General features: G+C 37.1%; 1 protein-coding gene across 5 annotated transcripts in view; it reads right to left on the reverse strand.

Annotated features, from left to right (window-relative positions):
- The window catches only part of LOC108967131 (branchpoint-bridging protein), a 90,853-nt gene that overhangs the window by 6,633 nt on the left and 70,094 nt on the right, over positions 1–14,126 (reverse strand). For 3 of the 5 annotated variants that reach the window (XM_018930378.1, XM_018930375.1, XM_018930377.1), the window contains 7 exons: positions 4,937–5,019; positions 4,639–4,724; positions 4,294–4,557; positions 3,134–3,566; positions 2,766–3,032; positions 2,483–2,645; positions 378–644 (listed from right to left, as the gene is read on the reverse strand). In XM_018930378.1, coding sequence (XP_018785923.1) covers positions 545–644; positions 2,483–2,645; positions 2,766–3,032; positions 3,134–3,566; positions 4,294–4,557; positions 4,639–4,724; positions 4,937–4,997 — 1,374 coding nt within the window. In that variant the 5' untranslated portion in view covers positions 4,998–5,019 and the 3' untranslated portion in view covers positions 378–544. Of the gene's footprint in view, positions 1–377; positions 645–2,482; positions 2,646–2,765; positions 3,033–3,133; positions 3,567–4,293; positions 4,558–4,638; positions 4,725–4,936; positions 5,020–12,513; positions 12,582–14,126 lie in introns of those variants that run through there. The other 2 variants (XM_018930379.1, XM_018930376.1) reach the window with 2 other exon arrangements.

Here is a 14,126-nt window from a genome sequence, read left to right on the forward strand (position 1 = left end):
TATATATATTTAATAATTGTTTTTCTGCTTTGATTTTAGTAATATAGTTTAAGTGTTTAGTTTTTATGTGTAAATAAAATATATTGCGTTTTTAGTTTATTTTTTTGTTTTTGTTTTCAAAGTTACTTGTCGTGTACACTTATGTTGCCAGTTAGTCCCTAAAGATGTGTTTCTTCATAATACTCGTAATGTGTCGTTAATTTCAACATTCCGATAAGTTTAGGTATAATTGTATAAATATCTGTATAATTAATTTATTTGCTTTTAAATTTTATTTTTATTTTAATTTTTTACTTTATTTTTAATTTAACAGTTCATCTTTTGTTTTTGTATTTTCTTGCTTTAAGTTAAATTTATATTTGCGTTGGGCGAGTTTTTGTTTTTAAATATATATTTATATATATATATATTATATATTAAATATTAATCTTGTATTTTGTGATTTCTTAATTGCAATACATTGGTGTGTAGGTGGAGGCGGGCTCAATAAGGATCAAATTTTTTCATTTCAAAATACCTTGTCTTTTGTGTGTGTGAATTAGACTTAGACTCCTTGTGCGAGACTTTCCTTAGGAAATGTTAGCATCGACTGATCCATGGGTTGCGACGATAATATAAATGGGGAGGTAAGCATCTGTAAGGGACTRAGAGCGAAGATGAATGATTTTACGGTTTGCTGCATAACAATAATATTATATACAATACTGGCTGTGTAACTATATTCAGCAAACAAATAGTCAACTTGACTCCCACGTCATTGTTGGCAATCATACCTTCATACCAACTATCTTGGAACCAATACTAACACTAACAACAGCGTCAATCCTGGAATCCATCGTAGAGTGACTCTTGCCAACAGGTACTACTTCTGACTGAGCAGGCAATTGGGAAGTAAAGTAATCTCTCAACTAACAAAGACCAAACTTTAAAAGTCACTCATCATCCCCGTGCTGCTATAAGGTGCAGAGGAATGGACGATGACAACATCTGATGAGTCAACGTTACGAGTTTTCGAGAAAAAGGTTCTGCGAAGGTTTATGGTCCTTCGCGCTTTGGCAACGGCGAATACCGCAGTCGATGGAACGATGAGCTTTACCACTTATACGATGACATTGACAGACTTGTAGTTCAGCGAATTAAGAGACAGTGGCTACACGGTTTAGGTCATGTTGTCTGAATGAATAAAAACACTTCATCTATAAAAGTATTCAACGCGGTACCCACCGGTAGGAAGTAAAGAAGGAGGAATACAGCCACTCTGTTGGAAGGGCCAGGAGAAGGACCTGGTTACACTTGAAATCTCCAATTGGCGCCAAACATTGAAAAGGAAGAACGACTTAAGCGCTCCACTAACGGGAACCGCTATCGACAACTCATCAAATGGAAGAGAGCAGTTGTCAAGAAACGTACGGATTTTTGTGATGTCGGCCTAATGTTGCAAGTTTGCTTAAAAACATTTGCGAAATCAGCTGCTGGAAAGCTTTACCACATTCATCTTATATCCCGGGCCTTGTCTTTTCTGACAATCATTTGTTCGGGTCAATGCAGAACATCTTCCCTGGACCCAAAATTAGCTTGATTCATTCTTGTCCGCAAGAAGTCGCAGGAGGGGAAGTCTTTTGCCGGGAGTTTTCTATTAAGTTCTTTTATGCAGATGTACTGCTACGAAGTGTGCCTTCTTTTAGGGATGCATTTTATGCATTCACTTCGATAGCAGAGCTGCTATAGTGCCTGGCAACAACAGAATCGTCAGRAATTGTAAAACCAATACCCAAATGCTATCAAGATGGAAACGAACGAGGTTCTCCTGTCTACGTGCACTCGAGTTCTAGATCTACTGGGTTTGCGGGAGGAAGCATTGGTCTTGTGGARTTGCAAAAACGTTATGGCCAAGGGTGGAACGTAAAATGTATATTGAACTGCAACCTCTTAGCAAGATCCACATCGCCGCAATGATAGGTCTCCTAACTGAATAATAGGTTTCCATTGATACAGAGGCGTTGAAACTGCGAGTTGTCTGGAAGTGATATTAGTCGCCTCATTAAATTTGTGACGACATGTGACGTCATTTTATTCCAAACCTAGGAGTTCAGGTCATTACAAAGGWCTCTAGCACTCCAAGTCGGATTATTCGTGGGTTCAAAATTTTTACCTAACCTAACCTATTGTTGATAAAACTAACAAAATTCGAAAAAGAAAGAAGAAAAAAAAACTTTTTATTTCTGCAAAGAAACCGGTTCCTGGAGAGWTTTTTGAAGACTTAATTAATGTGCATTTTATGCCTTGTTTGGATCGGTTCTAAAGTTGAAAGTTTTCAAGAAGAAAATATGAACCTCAGAAGTTTAAAAATCCGGACATATTTTAGGCAACTCAAAGCCAATAAAGATCTTATTTTAACCTGGCCTCCAATAATGAGACTTTTACTATACGAATTCATTATAAAACAAACAAATAAAAAAAAACAATGTACTTATATACTCACTCAGCAAATCGGGCCGCCGTGGCTGCTGTAATCGGATTTCGTACCGCATGCAAAGCCTGCGAGTTCTTGGCTCTGGCTAGTAAAGTCATTACAGTGCGTTTAGTTGGATTCATGCTGGAGCGTGGCACACCCAATAGTGGCCGCTTGCGGGCCAAGCCACCCGCTAGAAAACAAAGAGAAAGAGCAAAAAACAGGAGAGATAGGAGAGATTAAAAGGGAGTAAACACGAAATCGAAATAATAATTCAATACTGTAATCACAAATGTCACAACTAAAAACTCACCAATATTGATTGCCTTGACGCTGCGCAACGCCGGATGCAGCAGCGCACCAGTGGGTGGATCCAGCAAACCCAATGTGGCTGCCATGGGCGCTTCAGCCTCCGTTGGCAATGCTATGCCGCCGGCTGTGTTTGGCTGTTGCGTTGCCGTATGCAAATCAGTSACCGTAGGCACACCAGYGGCCGTCGATGCGGCTGGCTTCAACATATTACCAATACTGGCTGCGGTCAATTGGTGTTGTAATGCAACCGACATRGCTGCTGGGTGTACTAGTGGGAAGGAAYTCACTTTAATTGCCAAATTATTGTGGTTACTCGTWCAAGTATATTTGTRTATATATAAGCATGTGTGTGTACATGAAATGACTTACTAGCTGTTGCTGTACTGCCGGCACTCGCTTTTTGACAGAGACCATCGGTATTGGTCGGCAAGAGATTGGTGTGATGATGAGTTGCTACTGTGGCGACGGGCGTGTTGGGGCCACGTGCCGACGTTGGTGGTGGTTGATGTAGTAAATGATGTAAATTGCGTTGTTGTTGTTGCTGCTGTTGTTGGTGTTGATGCAGCTGWTGTTGTTGYTGTTCATTGCTTAAACTCACCTGTTGTGCCTCGTTCTTATCCACAAGTGTATTGCATTCCATACCATTSGGTTCYAGCTCGAGCTTCTCATCATTCGATGTATCCATATCGGTGACACCACCGCGATTGGGACTATGCTGATCGTCGGTGTAGGTCAGCGAAGTAGAGGAACTCAACGCTTGCATTTCCCACATTTGCTCTTGTCGTATGTCGTCGTGATAGTCCTAGAAAAGTACATAAATAAATGGTTAAGTATAAGAGACTTCTCCTAAGCGGCGTCAGACCATTCAGCTCCTTCAAGYGTTGTTTGAGCAATTGGTTGCAGAGGAGCACTTCGGGTCTTGGAATCTTAGCAACACAGGGCATACCAGAAAGTTACTTTGGGGTAATGTTGATGGCGAACAGACGAAAAAGTTTCTACCTTTAGGCAAAAAGGGATTTAGTAATATTGAGCGGCTCATCACAGGGCTTCTGCCTTTAAGACCCACCCTCAYAAAATTGGAAAAGTGRATTTGGATGGAACCTTATATTTGTGAAAACCCAGCCTTCAGCCCGATAAGACGGTATACATATATTTCACGGATCCCAATGCTCTAACATAACAAACATGGGCAGCAGAGGTGGAAAAATTGGRTATTTTACGAAAACCACTGAGTTGCTGGATAAGGCTTAATTTGGTTACCAGGAGGCACAATGGACCTAATGATGGCCTGAGAGCGTCGGTGTAATCTTCTACTCTTGCGCCTTCCCTTTTAACTAAACATAGCGGACTGAGTTCAAAAATGCCTTAGCAATATCTAATGGAATCAGATTATTAAGAAGTCTTCCATTAAAACCGGGTTCTGTCATACAAAATCCATCTTTATAACAATTTTCTCATTACAATCACTTTTAGGTTTTTAGGTATTTTAATAAACTTCTTCTAAACAAAATCTATACCAACGTACTTACCGGCACCAAGAACCGTCGCACTTCGGCCAGCGCATATGCAATGCGTGCGTGAGCTTCTGCGGGCGCTGCAAATGTGGAAATCTCTACGTGCAAATCTTCAAAGAGATGGGCATAACGACTGTCGCCACTGGCACGCAACTCCTCCTCTTTTTTACGATCACGCATCGAGCCACGACCTAATACTGCCATTTTACACATTGTCTCCTCTTGAAGACGCTTCATAGAATTGCCCTTGGGACCCAAGAGTTTGCCAACGAAATTGAACTAAAATATAATTGTAACAAAAAAAAGTTCAAACCTAATTTAATTTTTTTCTCATAACGTTTTTTATTGCTATTGTTTTACCTTTGGATGATCTCGCACCGGTACCGCCACCTTTACAGCCACTTTAACTGGCCGATCCCGTGTTATATCCAACATTTTTAATTTTTCTAAAAGAGAAATGCCAAAAATTATTAAAAATCATACTAAAGTACTATTAAGTGAGGTCTTTAGTTATTAAAGTTATATGACATTTCAACTGCTTTAAGCAACTATATCTGGTCTTACCATATACGCCAAAAGGGTTTCAACGAAGAAAATTCTATCAGTTTGTTCCATAATAAAGCATAAATTTTAGCTGAAAAATTTCTATTTGACTTACCCATGCTTTTTGAAGAACGATCATCTAAGGCGCTCATATTAGATTTTGAAACAAGCTCCATATTGTTTGACACCGTAACGAATCTGAATAAAATAAAATAAAATAAGAGAAATCCTCAAGTCAAGATTACAAAAAACACATGATAGAAGGACCGAATCACATTTTGAGGTGTCTGTCCTTGATAAATTTTTTATATATTATTAAAACATGCGCCTAATTGTAGGCAGCATTATTACAAGTCACTCGCATAATATTACAACTTTACTCCAAAAAGATACCGAAAAATCGAAAGCTGCAATTTTTCGAAAGTTTCCSTTGCGCACAACAACTTTTGCAGCATTAATTTATTTGAAAGTTTGCAGAAAATCTTTAGAAGTGTTTTTATTTTTACTAAATGCAAATTTTCTCAATTTTCCCCTTCTCACTTGATCAATTAAAAACTTTTCGTGTCATTTCCGCAAAATAAACTCTAAAAGTAGTTGTCCWGGTAAAATAGAATTTCCCCAGCTTAATTTTAAACAATATTGAATTAAGACACCTACCACTTCACATACATACATATACAATAACCAAGTGCTTGTGTGCGCAAAAGTACACTAGGGTGAGCCAATTTTACAGTAAATTATTTAGATTATTTTTTAAGAATTTTAAGACTTTTTAATGAAATAACGGCAATTAATTTTGACATTTTTTTTTTAAAGATGACATAAATGATTTAGTGATTTTTTTTAGAAAAAAGTAAATTATCAAAACAGTTATTTATTGCTTTCAGAAAGTTTTCTTTGTGTGACCACAGTATTTTGCACCTGTAGACATAGCTGTTAAGTGGTTGGCGGTGAAGGAAGCTGTTGGACCCTGTTTTGTGAGGAGCTACAGCAGGGACATATTGAATTTTTCCACTGCTTCGTTTGCATTCTTTCTAACCTAGATTACTGAACACACATCGGCGAGGAATTTGTGGGAGGGGCGAAGTCTTTGGGGAAGTGCTGCAGTGAGCTTTTTCTTGAATTCATTGAAGTTAAGAGGGAATGTAGGCGGTAGAGTCTTTTGTCGGGAGCTCTCCATCAACTCTAGTTTCAGACTAATAGACCACTGTAGCGGAAGTGGCTGCCATTAAAGCAACAGTGGATGTACTGCTTCCATTGGAGGTATTTTTTATGTGGCGTGTACTGCATGTACAGCTGCTTCGCCCTCTCACCTTAGCTTGACTTCAAATTGATGTTGGTCTAAGACAGAAGAGTTGAGCTACTTAAACCATATGTAAAAGAAGCGTTTCTGGTCACTCCCAAGTGAATGGCGCTGAGAGAACTTTCCTCACTTGAGTGTACTTCTACACATGGCTYCATTCTCGCGCTGTTGTAAACTCGGCTATAACCACGTAAACGGTGTCAACGCTAATAAAGAAGAAGAAGATGTACTGCTCCGAAATGCAGCTTACTTCAGAGAGGTGTGGATTCATTCCGACGGCCAAGCGACTGTGTATACTGACTTTGTACTCGCTAATTGTGCTCTCAAAGCTACTCAAGGAATGCATGACCTCATTAGCAATAGCTTCAAGTTCTTTCCATGATAGAATCATATAGGTGCGCGGGCATAGCGGAATCTCTGGAAACTGCAAAGCCGATGAGCTGGCTAGGGAGAGCACCCTCTCCTCAATTTCATCCGATTGGATTCGAATTGCTTCTCCGATGTCTAATGGGGTTCTGGCGTTGTAGCTTTGTACCTCTAATGAGCTCAGTAWGCGCTGGTCAAAAACCATAATTTTTCCGACTGCGAGGCCATTTTGGCTCAGAGTGAATCATCCGAACTACTGGCTCTAAGCAAAGTCAAAATCGCCACAATTATGTTGCAAATTAAGGTGTTCTAACTGTAAACGGTCCATTAGGTTTACACGCGGTGCGACTAAATATTCTGTAGAACGTTCTTTGTCAAAGCCGTAAGGAAGTCTGTCACCTCCCCTTCCGTTGCCCAACTAAGATTGAAATATTTCATTAGTCACACTTTAGGCGAAGCTAGCGAAGTTGCTGGGATTTATATTACCAGCTYAAAAAACGGTTTTTTGATCAATGAGGATCTGGTGATCAACATTTTAGGAGTTTATAGGTAGCACAAAGGACGAATTTCTGCACAACCTATCATGTGCAKAGCGCTCAAAGCTGTATGAAGGAAGGTGAGGGGGACTCATATGTCACTTCCCCTTCCGTTGTCCCRCCAAACGGCTAAATCGATTATTCAAAAATTTCAATACGAGCTTATTAAATACATTTTTTAGTAATTACAGGAAGATTTTTTTTCATCGATAAATATTTTTTTTTATAAAGAATTTAAGGCCACAATTGTGACCGTTTGTTTTTAGAAACCGCCGTTTTGTCAAAAAAATGTATTTTTCTTATTAGCCCAATTATGTACTAAATTTAAAATTACTTTAACCAAATCTGTTGTTTTTTTAATTTAAAAGGATATCCCGGAGATCAGCTCTAGTACCTTTCAAAATAAATATTTTTATTAATACTAACTACTACTACTTAAAATACAGTTAAAAGATACCATAATGTGTGTACTAATTTTTAGATAACTAAATTTAAAACTTTTCTCAGAAAAAATTTTGGAAAATTCGCATTTTTTCGGTCTTCTAACTGTATACAACCCCTTAACAAGAGTGTAGAGATGTTTTGAAAATTTAAATAAAATTTTAATCCTACATCGTAAACTCACCAAAAAAAATTAATATATATAAAAAATTAGTATGTACATCTATACAAAATAAATAAACTTTTGCATATAAGTATGTACATAGCCAGCCCCAAATCTAATAGCTGAACCATGAAACACTTCAAAGTGGTAGGTGTCAATTCTCTAAGGACACTTCATTACAATTTAACTGCTAAAATGATTCCCCCACCTGCATACAAATTTATATATATGTACATATACATACATACCATATACATATTTGTAAGTATGTATAAGACAAGGTCGCAGCGAATAGCAAATTGCTTTCCACTTTATAATAATCACAGCGCAGCCACCACACACACATACTTGGAACCACACATACACTCAGGTTCACATACATACATAGGCAAGAACTTAAATATTTAGCGCAACACTTAACGGTACATAGAGTTGTGAGCGCCCTTGTATTTATGTGTTAGGCAATACACTTATAGATAATTAAAAAATGAATAAATTAATAGAGTCATAAATATTTATTTTCATATTTCGAAATGTATGTAMAAACACGTGCATACATATAAAAACAACGTGGCATAAATGTATGTATGTATGTATTTATGGATATGTGTGCATGTGTATTTGCTTAGCACAGAGTGCTRATAAATTCGCAATCAAAAGCACTGAACAAGTTAATAGAGCACATAAAACCAACTGCTTATTATTTATCTATGCAAGTGGGCCAAAGTAAATATGCGCCTACATAAACATACACAGCTACAGTATATGTACGTGTGGGTGTGTTGCATGCGCGCTGTAGAGATGTGTATAAGAGACAGGTATATGTACGTGTGGGTGTGTTGCATGCGCGCTGTAGGCGTATGGGCCCAAAGACTCACATACGTACATACTATATTATTGGCGATATCCGCACTTGCTAGAGGCGAAATTGTCAAGCATACACGCGCATTTCGTGCAACTAGTGCGCTTTCCGCTTAAGGGATTTAATAATTTCAATTTATTTTGCACATTACTGCACGTAATTAGGCTCTTGAATAATGAGATAAACGTGAAATATTGATATTTACACCAGAAACCAAATATGTCAACTGTAAAATTGTGTGGCCACATGCGCACATCAACATACATACATATATACATATATGTATACACGCATATGCCAATACTTATTTGAAATTTTGCAATATTTACCGTTAGTCGTTGAGTAAATACATGTTGGCCTTAACTGTTTTGGCAAAAATAATATTGAAATTAAGAATTTAATCATTTTTAGTGGCAGCATATGCCGAATAAAATTACACTAGTCAACAAATCTGAGCGATCTAATGGCGACTATTGTGTTAAGAGGCCTGTGTGGTATTTGAGGTTTTCGATTACGAATCTGACGTCCAAAATCTTCCATAACACACAGCTATTTTTGATATTTTTTTTTTACTAAATAATGTGTATTTGACTCCTACACCCCWTGATTACGACACCTAAAATTCTACATGTTCGGAAATTTTTACTATCATTTTCGGATTCTAACAACCTAATTACCATTTTCGGTTTTAGCAACCCAAAATTAGCAAGAAATAGTCACTAACGTTACAGTCGCAAAATAACTGTAAGCTAGCGTTATAAAACAGCAGAGTTGTATTTCCAATACTTCCAGATAACTTTTTATCCAAAATTCATTATAGATTGGTTATTGGGAAATCGATATTTTAGGCTCCAGAATGGCCTATAGAGAGAGAATGAAGGAGTTTAGTTGAAGTTTTTTCATGTCACAAACTCTCTTAGAACGCTTTTTATTACAAATGAGCTTATAATTGTACATCTTTAGCTAAGTGCAACAAATAATTACAATATTCATCTATATAGTTGAAATATAATGAATTAAAAGCATTATCTTCAAAAGCTAATTAAATCATAATCAAGGGATTGGTGAAGTGAAAGCTTTGGTGAAAGTTCGCTTTCTCGAAAACTCCGTGCTTTTAAATACTTTATATGTTAAGTGAAGTGAACGCTTTAATGAAAACGAACATCTTCGAAAACTTCAGGTTCCAATATGTTCGAAGGGTTTTCAAGGGATTGATGCTAGCAAGCTTTAGTTAAAGATACCTTTCGCGAAAACTTCGTGCTTTTAAATGCTGCAATTATATGTTAATATATGGGAAAGTTTCAGTGAAAGCGAACTTCTTCGAAAACTTTAGGCTTCTATATTCTTAAAATGAAAGTCAGYTTTYTCGAAAACACAGAGCTTTTAAATGTATGAATTTTTAATCAAGGGATAAGTGAGGTGAAGGCGAATTTCTTCGAAAACTTTATACTTCTATATTCTTAAAGTGAAAGCTTCAGAGCAAGTCAGCTTTCTCGAAAACACAGAGCTTTTAAATGTATGAATTATAATCAAGGCATTTGTGAAGTGAAAGCTTCACTGAAAACGAACTTCTTCGAAAACTTCAGTTTCCAATTTTTGTTGGTGCTGTAAAAGTTCTAGTGAAACAATTTTTTAATGCTTAAAGCTCTTCATCAGTTTTTCGACATACTCCCAAACCCTGAACTTACTTTAGGAGAGAAAAGATTTGCTCTCAACCCACAAAATATAGACTCTAAATAAACTATATAGTTTAATGAAAAAAAAGAGGTTCAAATAATTGGCTTTGCAGACGACATTGCTGTGACGACCGTTGCGAAAGAACTTTCCTCAATCGAAAACTTCTTCAATACGACCGACCACATCAAAAATTAAGGATCGGCTCATGGAAACTAAGCTGCAGAAAAGACGGAAGCGGTGCTTATACAACGCAAAACTCAATGAGGTACCTTGGCGTTACAGTTCAAACGTGACTCAATTACAAAGGGCACGGCTTCCGCATTTAGAAGGGTCTCACATAAAGTGGACAGTATCATATCTGGTCAGAGTTAAGTAGAGTCTATATAAAGTCTAAAGCTATGAATAAACAGCTAACGGCTGACGAGCGAAAAAAGGAGAGACAGGCGACCCTCGAAGAGTGGTAAAGACCATGGCAACGCATAGGTTCATTAAAAATGTACGAGGTTGGATTGAGAGACAACACGGGAAGACAGATGCAATTCTTGACGAGTCATGGCTGTTTCAGGAAATACCTCCACAGATTCGCTCACGATKACGACACAAAATGTTCATTCTGCAGTAGTGCCGATGAAAACGCCCAGCAAATCTTTTTCTCCTACACGAGAGAGAACCACCATAGAAGAAATGACAAACGAAATGATGACGCCCGTAAACATAGTGAGCCACATGCGACAATCAAAGCTGGTATGGGCGACAATGAAAGAGTGGGCCGCAATAGCGATCCAAGAACTCTAGATAAGAGGACGGCAATGGAGTAGCTTAAGACCAACTAAATAAATCCGCAGGGAGTTCTTGAAATGGCATTCTTGCCTGCCTTGGTCTCGCGAAGTAATACCTAACGGCGCTCCAAATGCAGGCTAAATCTGCCGGAGTTAAGGGCTTAYTACGTAGGCATACTTTTCCGCAAGTCCAGTAAAGTTAGTTAATACTAACTGGGCGKGATSCCGAAAGCGGTGGGCAATACATACGACAGCACCTTTGGAAGTTTCCCGCACGAAAAAAAAACCAAAAAAATTAAAACTTGATGGAAATCCATAAAAAAAAATATAGCCAAAATCACGTTGTTGTTGTTCTAGCGGCAGGAAACCGTAGTAATTTCGAGAAACGGTCCAGGGTTGACAATCGTTGGGCGGGTATAAATCCAAGTCCGTTTCGGTTACTTGGACCCAGCTGCCGTGGGAACAGGTCAAATCAGATCATCCCTGTTGTTGTTGTTGTTGTTGTAACGGCAGAATTCTGCCGAGTTAACAGTCCTTGGCCGGATAAAAATCCGGGTCCGTTCCGGTTTTCGTAGACCCGACTGTCGTGGGAACGGGAACACATCATCCCTAATGGCGGACGGTACTTTTTGAAATTCTGTAATGGATATTACTACTTACATCAAAAAGCACGTCACAAAAATGAGAAATAAGGTAAGAAAATAAGTTTATAATTGCTACATTATTGCCTATATTATTTAGATTAACCACTTGTTTTTAAAACGTTCSAAATACATATACATTAATATGTATCGCTATCGCTCCTACTTAGTCCTTCCTTATTTGTTCCGTTTGTATAAATTTCTGTCCGAACTTTGAATTACAAAGACAAACGGAAAGTTAGATCCCCACWTTTTAGTTTCCTAYGCAAACAAATGCATATTTAAATAAAGAAATATATACTTGTCTACATATATACATATATAACAGGCGTTCCCCTATATTTTTGCATTAATATTCAAGTGTAAACGGTAATAAAATATAGATATAAATGTAGATAGTAAAACAACATAAAATTGTTACTTAATCTTTCTTTCACTTCGCCACCTCYGATATACTCGGACTCGCAATGCCTTTTCATGTTTTGTTTTATKTTGTTGTTGTATTTTTCTGTTGCCTTACAAATCAAATATTACTCAAAGCACTCGCTTTCATTTGCACCTCATTAAACTTTAAGTACACTGCAATGTCCTTACTTCCTGCTTATTGCAGAACTTCCTTGAACTTTCTATTGTACAGGGTGCACACACACACACATTCCACTCTACAAATAGAAAGTAAGTACGTAAGCACTAGTTGAAAGCAAACATTTCGATTGCAGACAATAAACCAACAGACATACACACATCCACATATATGTACATTCATATATAGCTCGGCATAAAGTCAGTTTTGCTTGTAGGTGTGATTCAACATAGGTGAAAATATTCAAAGGCATGTACATATGTACTTATGTGTGAGTATGTAGGTGCAAGTAAGTTAATCTTGCGTGTTGCATAAATGTTGAAAAATAAGATTTCACTTACCAAAAACACGCTCAATTGGCAGCATCATGCAAGTGAAACAATGCGCAGAGTCTTGCATTGAAATAAATTCTACAGTAATTATATTGAAGTACTTGGAATCACGTATGTGTTTATATTTATATAAAGATAAATACTTTCGTCGAACGAAATTGTGCAATCAAGAGGAAATTTTATTTGAAATAAGAAAAAGCTTCAATTAAATTAATATCTATCATAAATACAAAAGATTTCTTAGAATAAATTGATTTCGAACGGTCATTTTGTATGGCAGCCACATGCTATAGTGATCCGATCTCAACTATTTCTTCGGAGATTGTTTTATTGCCTATGAAATATGTCGTGTTAACATCTTGCCCAATGAAAAACTTTTACAAATACAAGCATTTGATTTCGATCGTTCAGTTTGTAGAGCAGGTATATTCTATAGTGGTCTAATATCGGCCGTTCCGAAAAATGAATAAGTTCCTGGTAGATATCTCAAAAACTGAGGTGACTCATCAGACGGATCATTCATATACATTATGACAAAAAGCACACACAAGTTGTATGTAAATTTCCTGCCTAAATAATATGAATTTCTCTCCTTAATTAATGTGCCAAATATGAACGATATTTGTCAACCAGTTTGTTTACAGCAGCTGCTTAAATCGGTACACCTCAGCACAATCGGTACAATAGATAAAAATATCGGACAACGAATTTGTATCAAATTTTGTATTTCTCATCAAATTTTGTATTTCTCACCAAATTTTGTGTGCGGAATCATTGCGAATACGTTGAGTCAGTTTTATTAAAAACACAAGCCTACGAGTGGTACAAAGCCTTCAATGATGATCAAGAGATCGTTGAAGACATGCCTCGTTCGACCTATTCAAGGCAAGTATTAGAGAGATGACAAGAGAGCTCAACAGCTCTCGCGATATTTTGGCTCTGAAACGCATTTTTGCTYGACTCGTCCCGATGAGGCTGAATTTTTTCTCAAACAGAGTACCGTAAASAGGTCTCTTTAGACATGTTAGATCGTGCGAATTYCGATYCCACAAAGAGATCATTATAACTTTCGATGAGACATGGATTTATGAACTTGATATGCTAATCGGATAATTTGATCAGAAAGGTGCTTAATATGAAACCTCTTAAAACAACTATAGGTACTGGTGTCCAAATATTCGGCACTTATGGGCTTGTACAGTTTTTGGTGGATTTGGACAACTGGCCATAAGATGGCATACTCTATTCGTGCAAAWCTTTCGAAAGGGAGAAAGGAAGAATGAGATGAAATTCAAAAAATGTCGGTAGAGGGATGGATGGACGGACGGATAAACGAACGGACAGACAGAAAACACCCAGATTTTAAATTTTCTCCTTATCCTGATCATTTATATACACATACAATAATATATAACCCTATAACTCGATTAAATTTTGGTGATACGTACGTACAGCCTTTAGGTAAAAAAAAAAAATATCAAAATTTAAAAATTTTAAAACAAAAAACTGTAAAAATGCAAAAATCTATTGAGCGTTTAGTATTAAAGTAAATTATCATTTTCAATCGAAAAAAAATTATTTTGAACCAATATGCTGAAAAATGTTAAAATTCCAAAACAAAA

Source organism: Bactrocera latifrons, unplaced genomic scaffold (genome assembly GCF_001853355.1).
Source record: "Bactrocera latifrons isolate USDA-ARS-PBARC rearing strain unplaced genomic scaffold, ASM185335v1 scaffold_179, whole genome shotgun sequence".
Taxonomy (NCBI): domain Eukaryota; kingdom Metazoa; phylum Arthropoda; class Insecta; order Diptera; family Tephritidae; genus Bactrocera; species Bactrocera latifrons.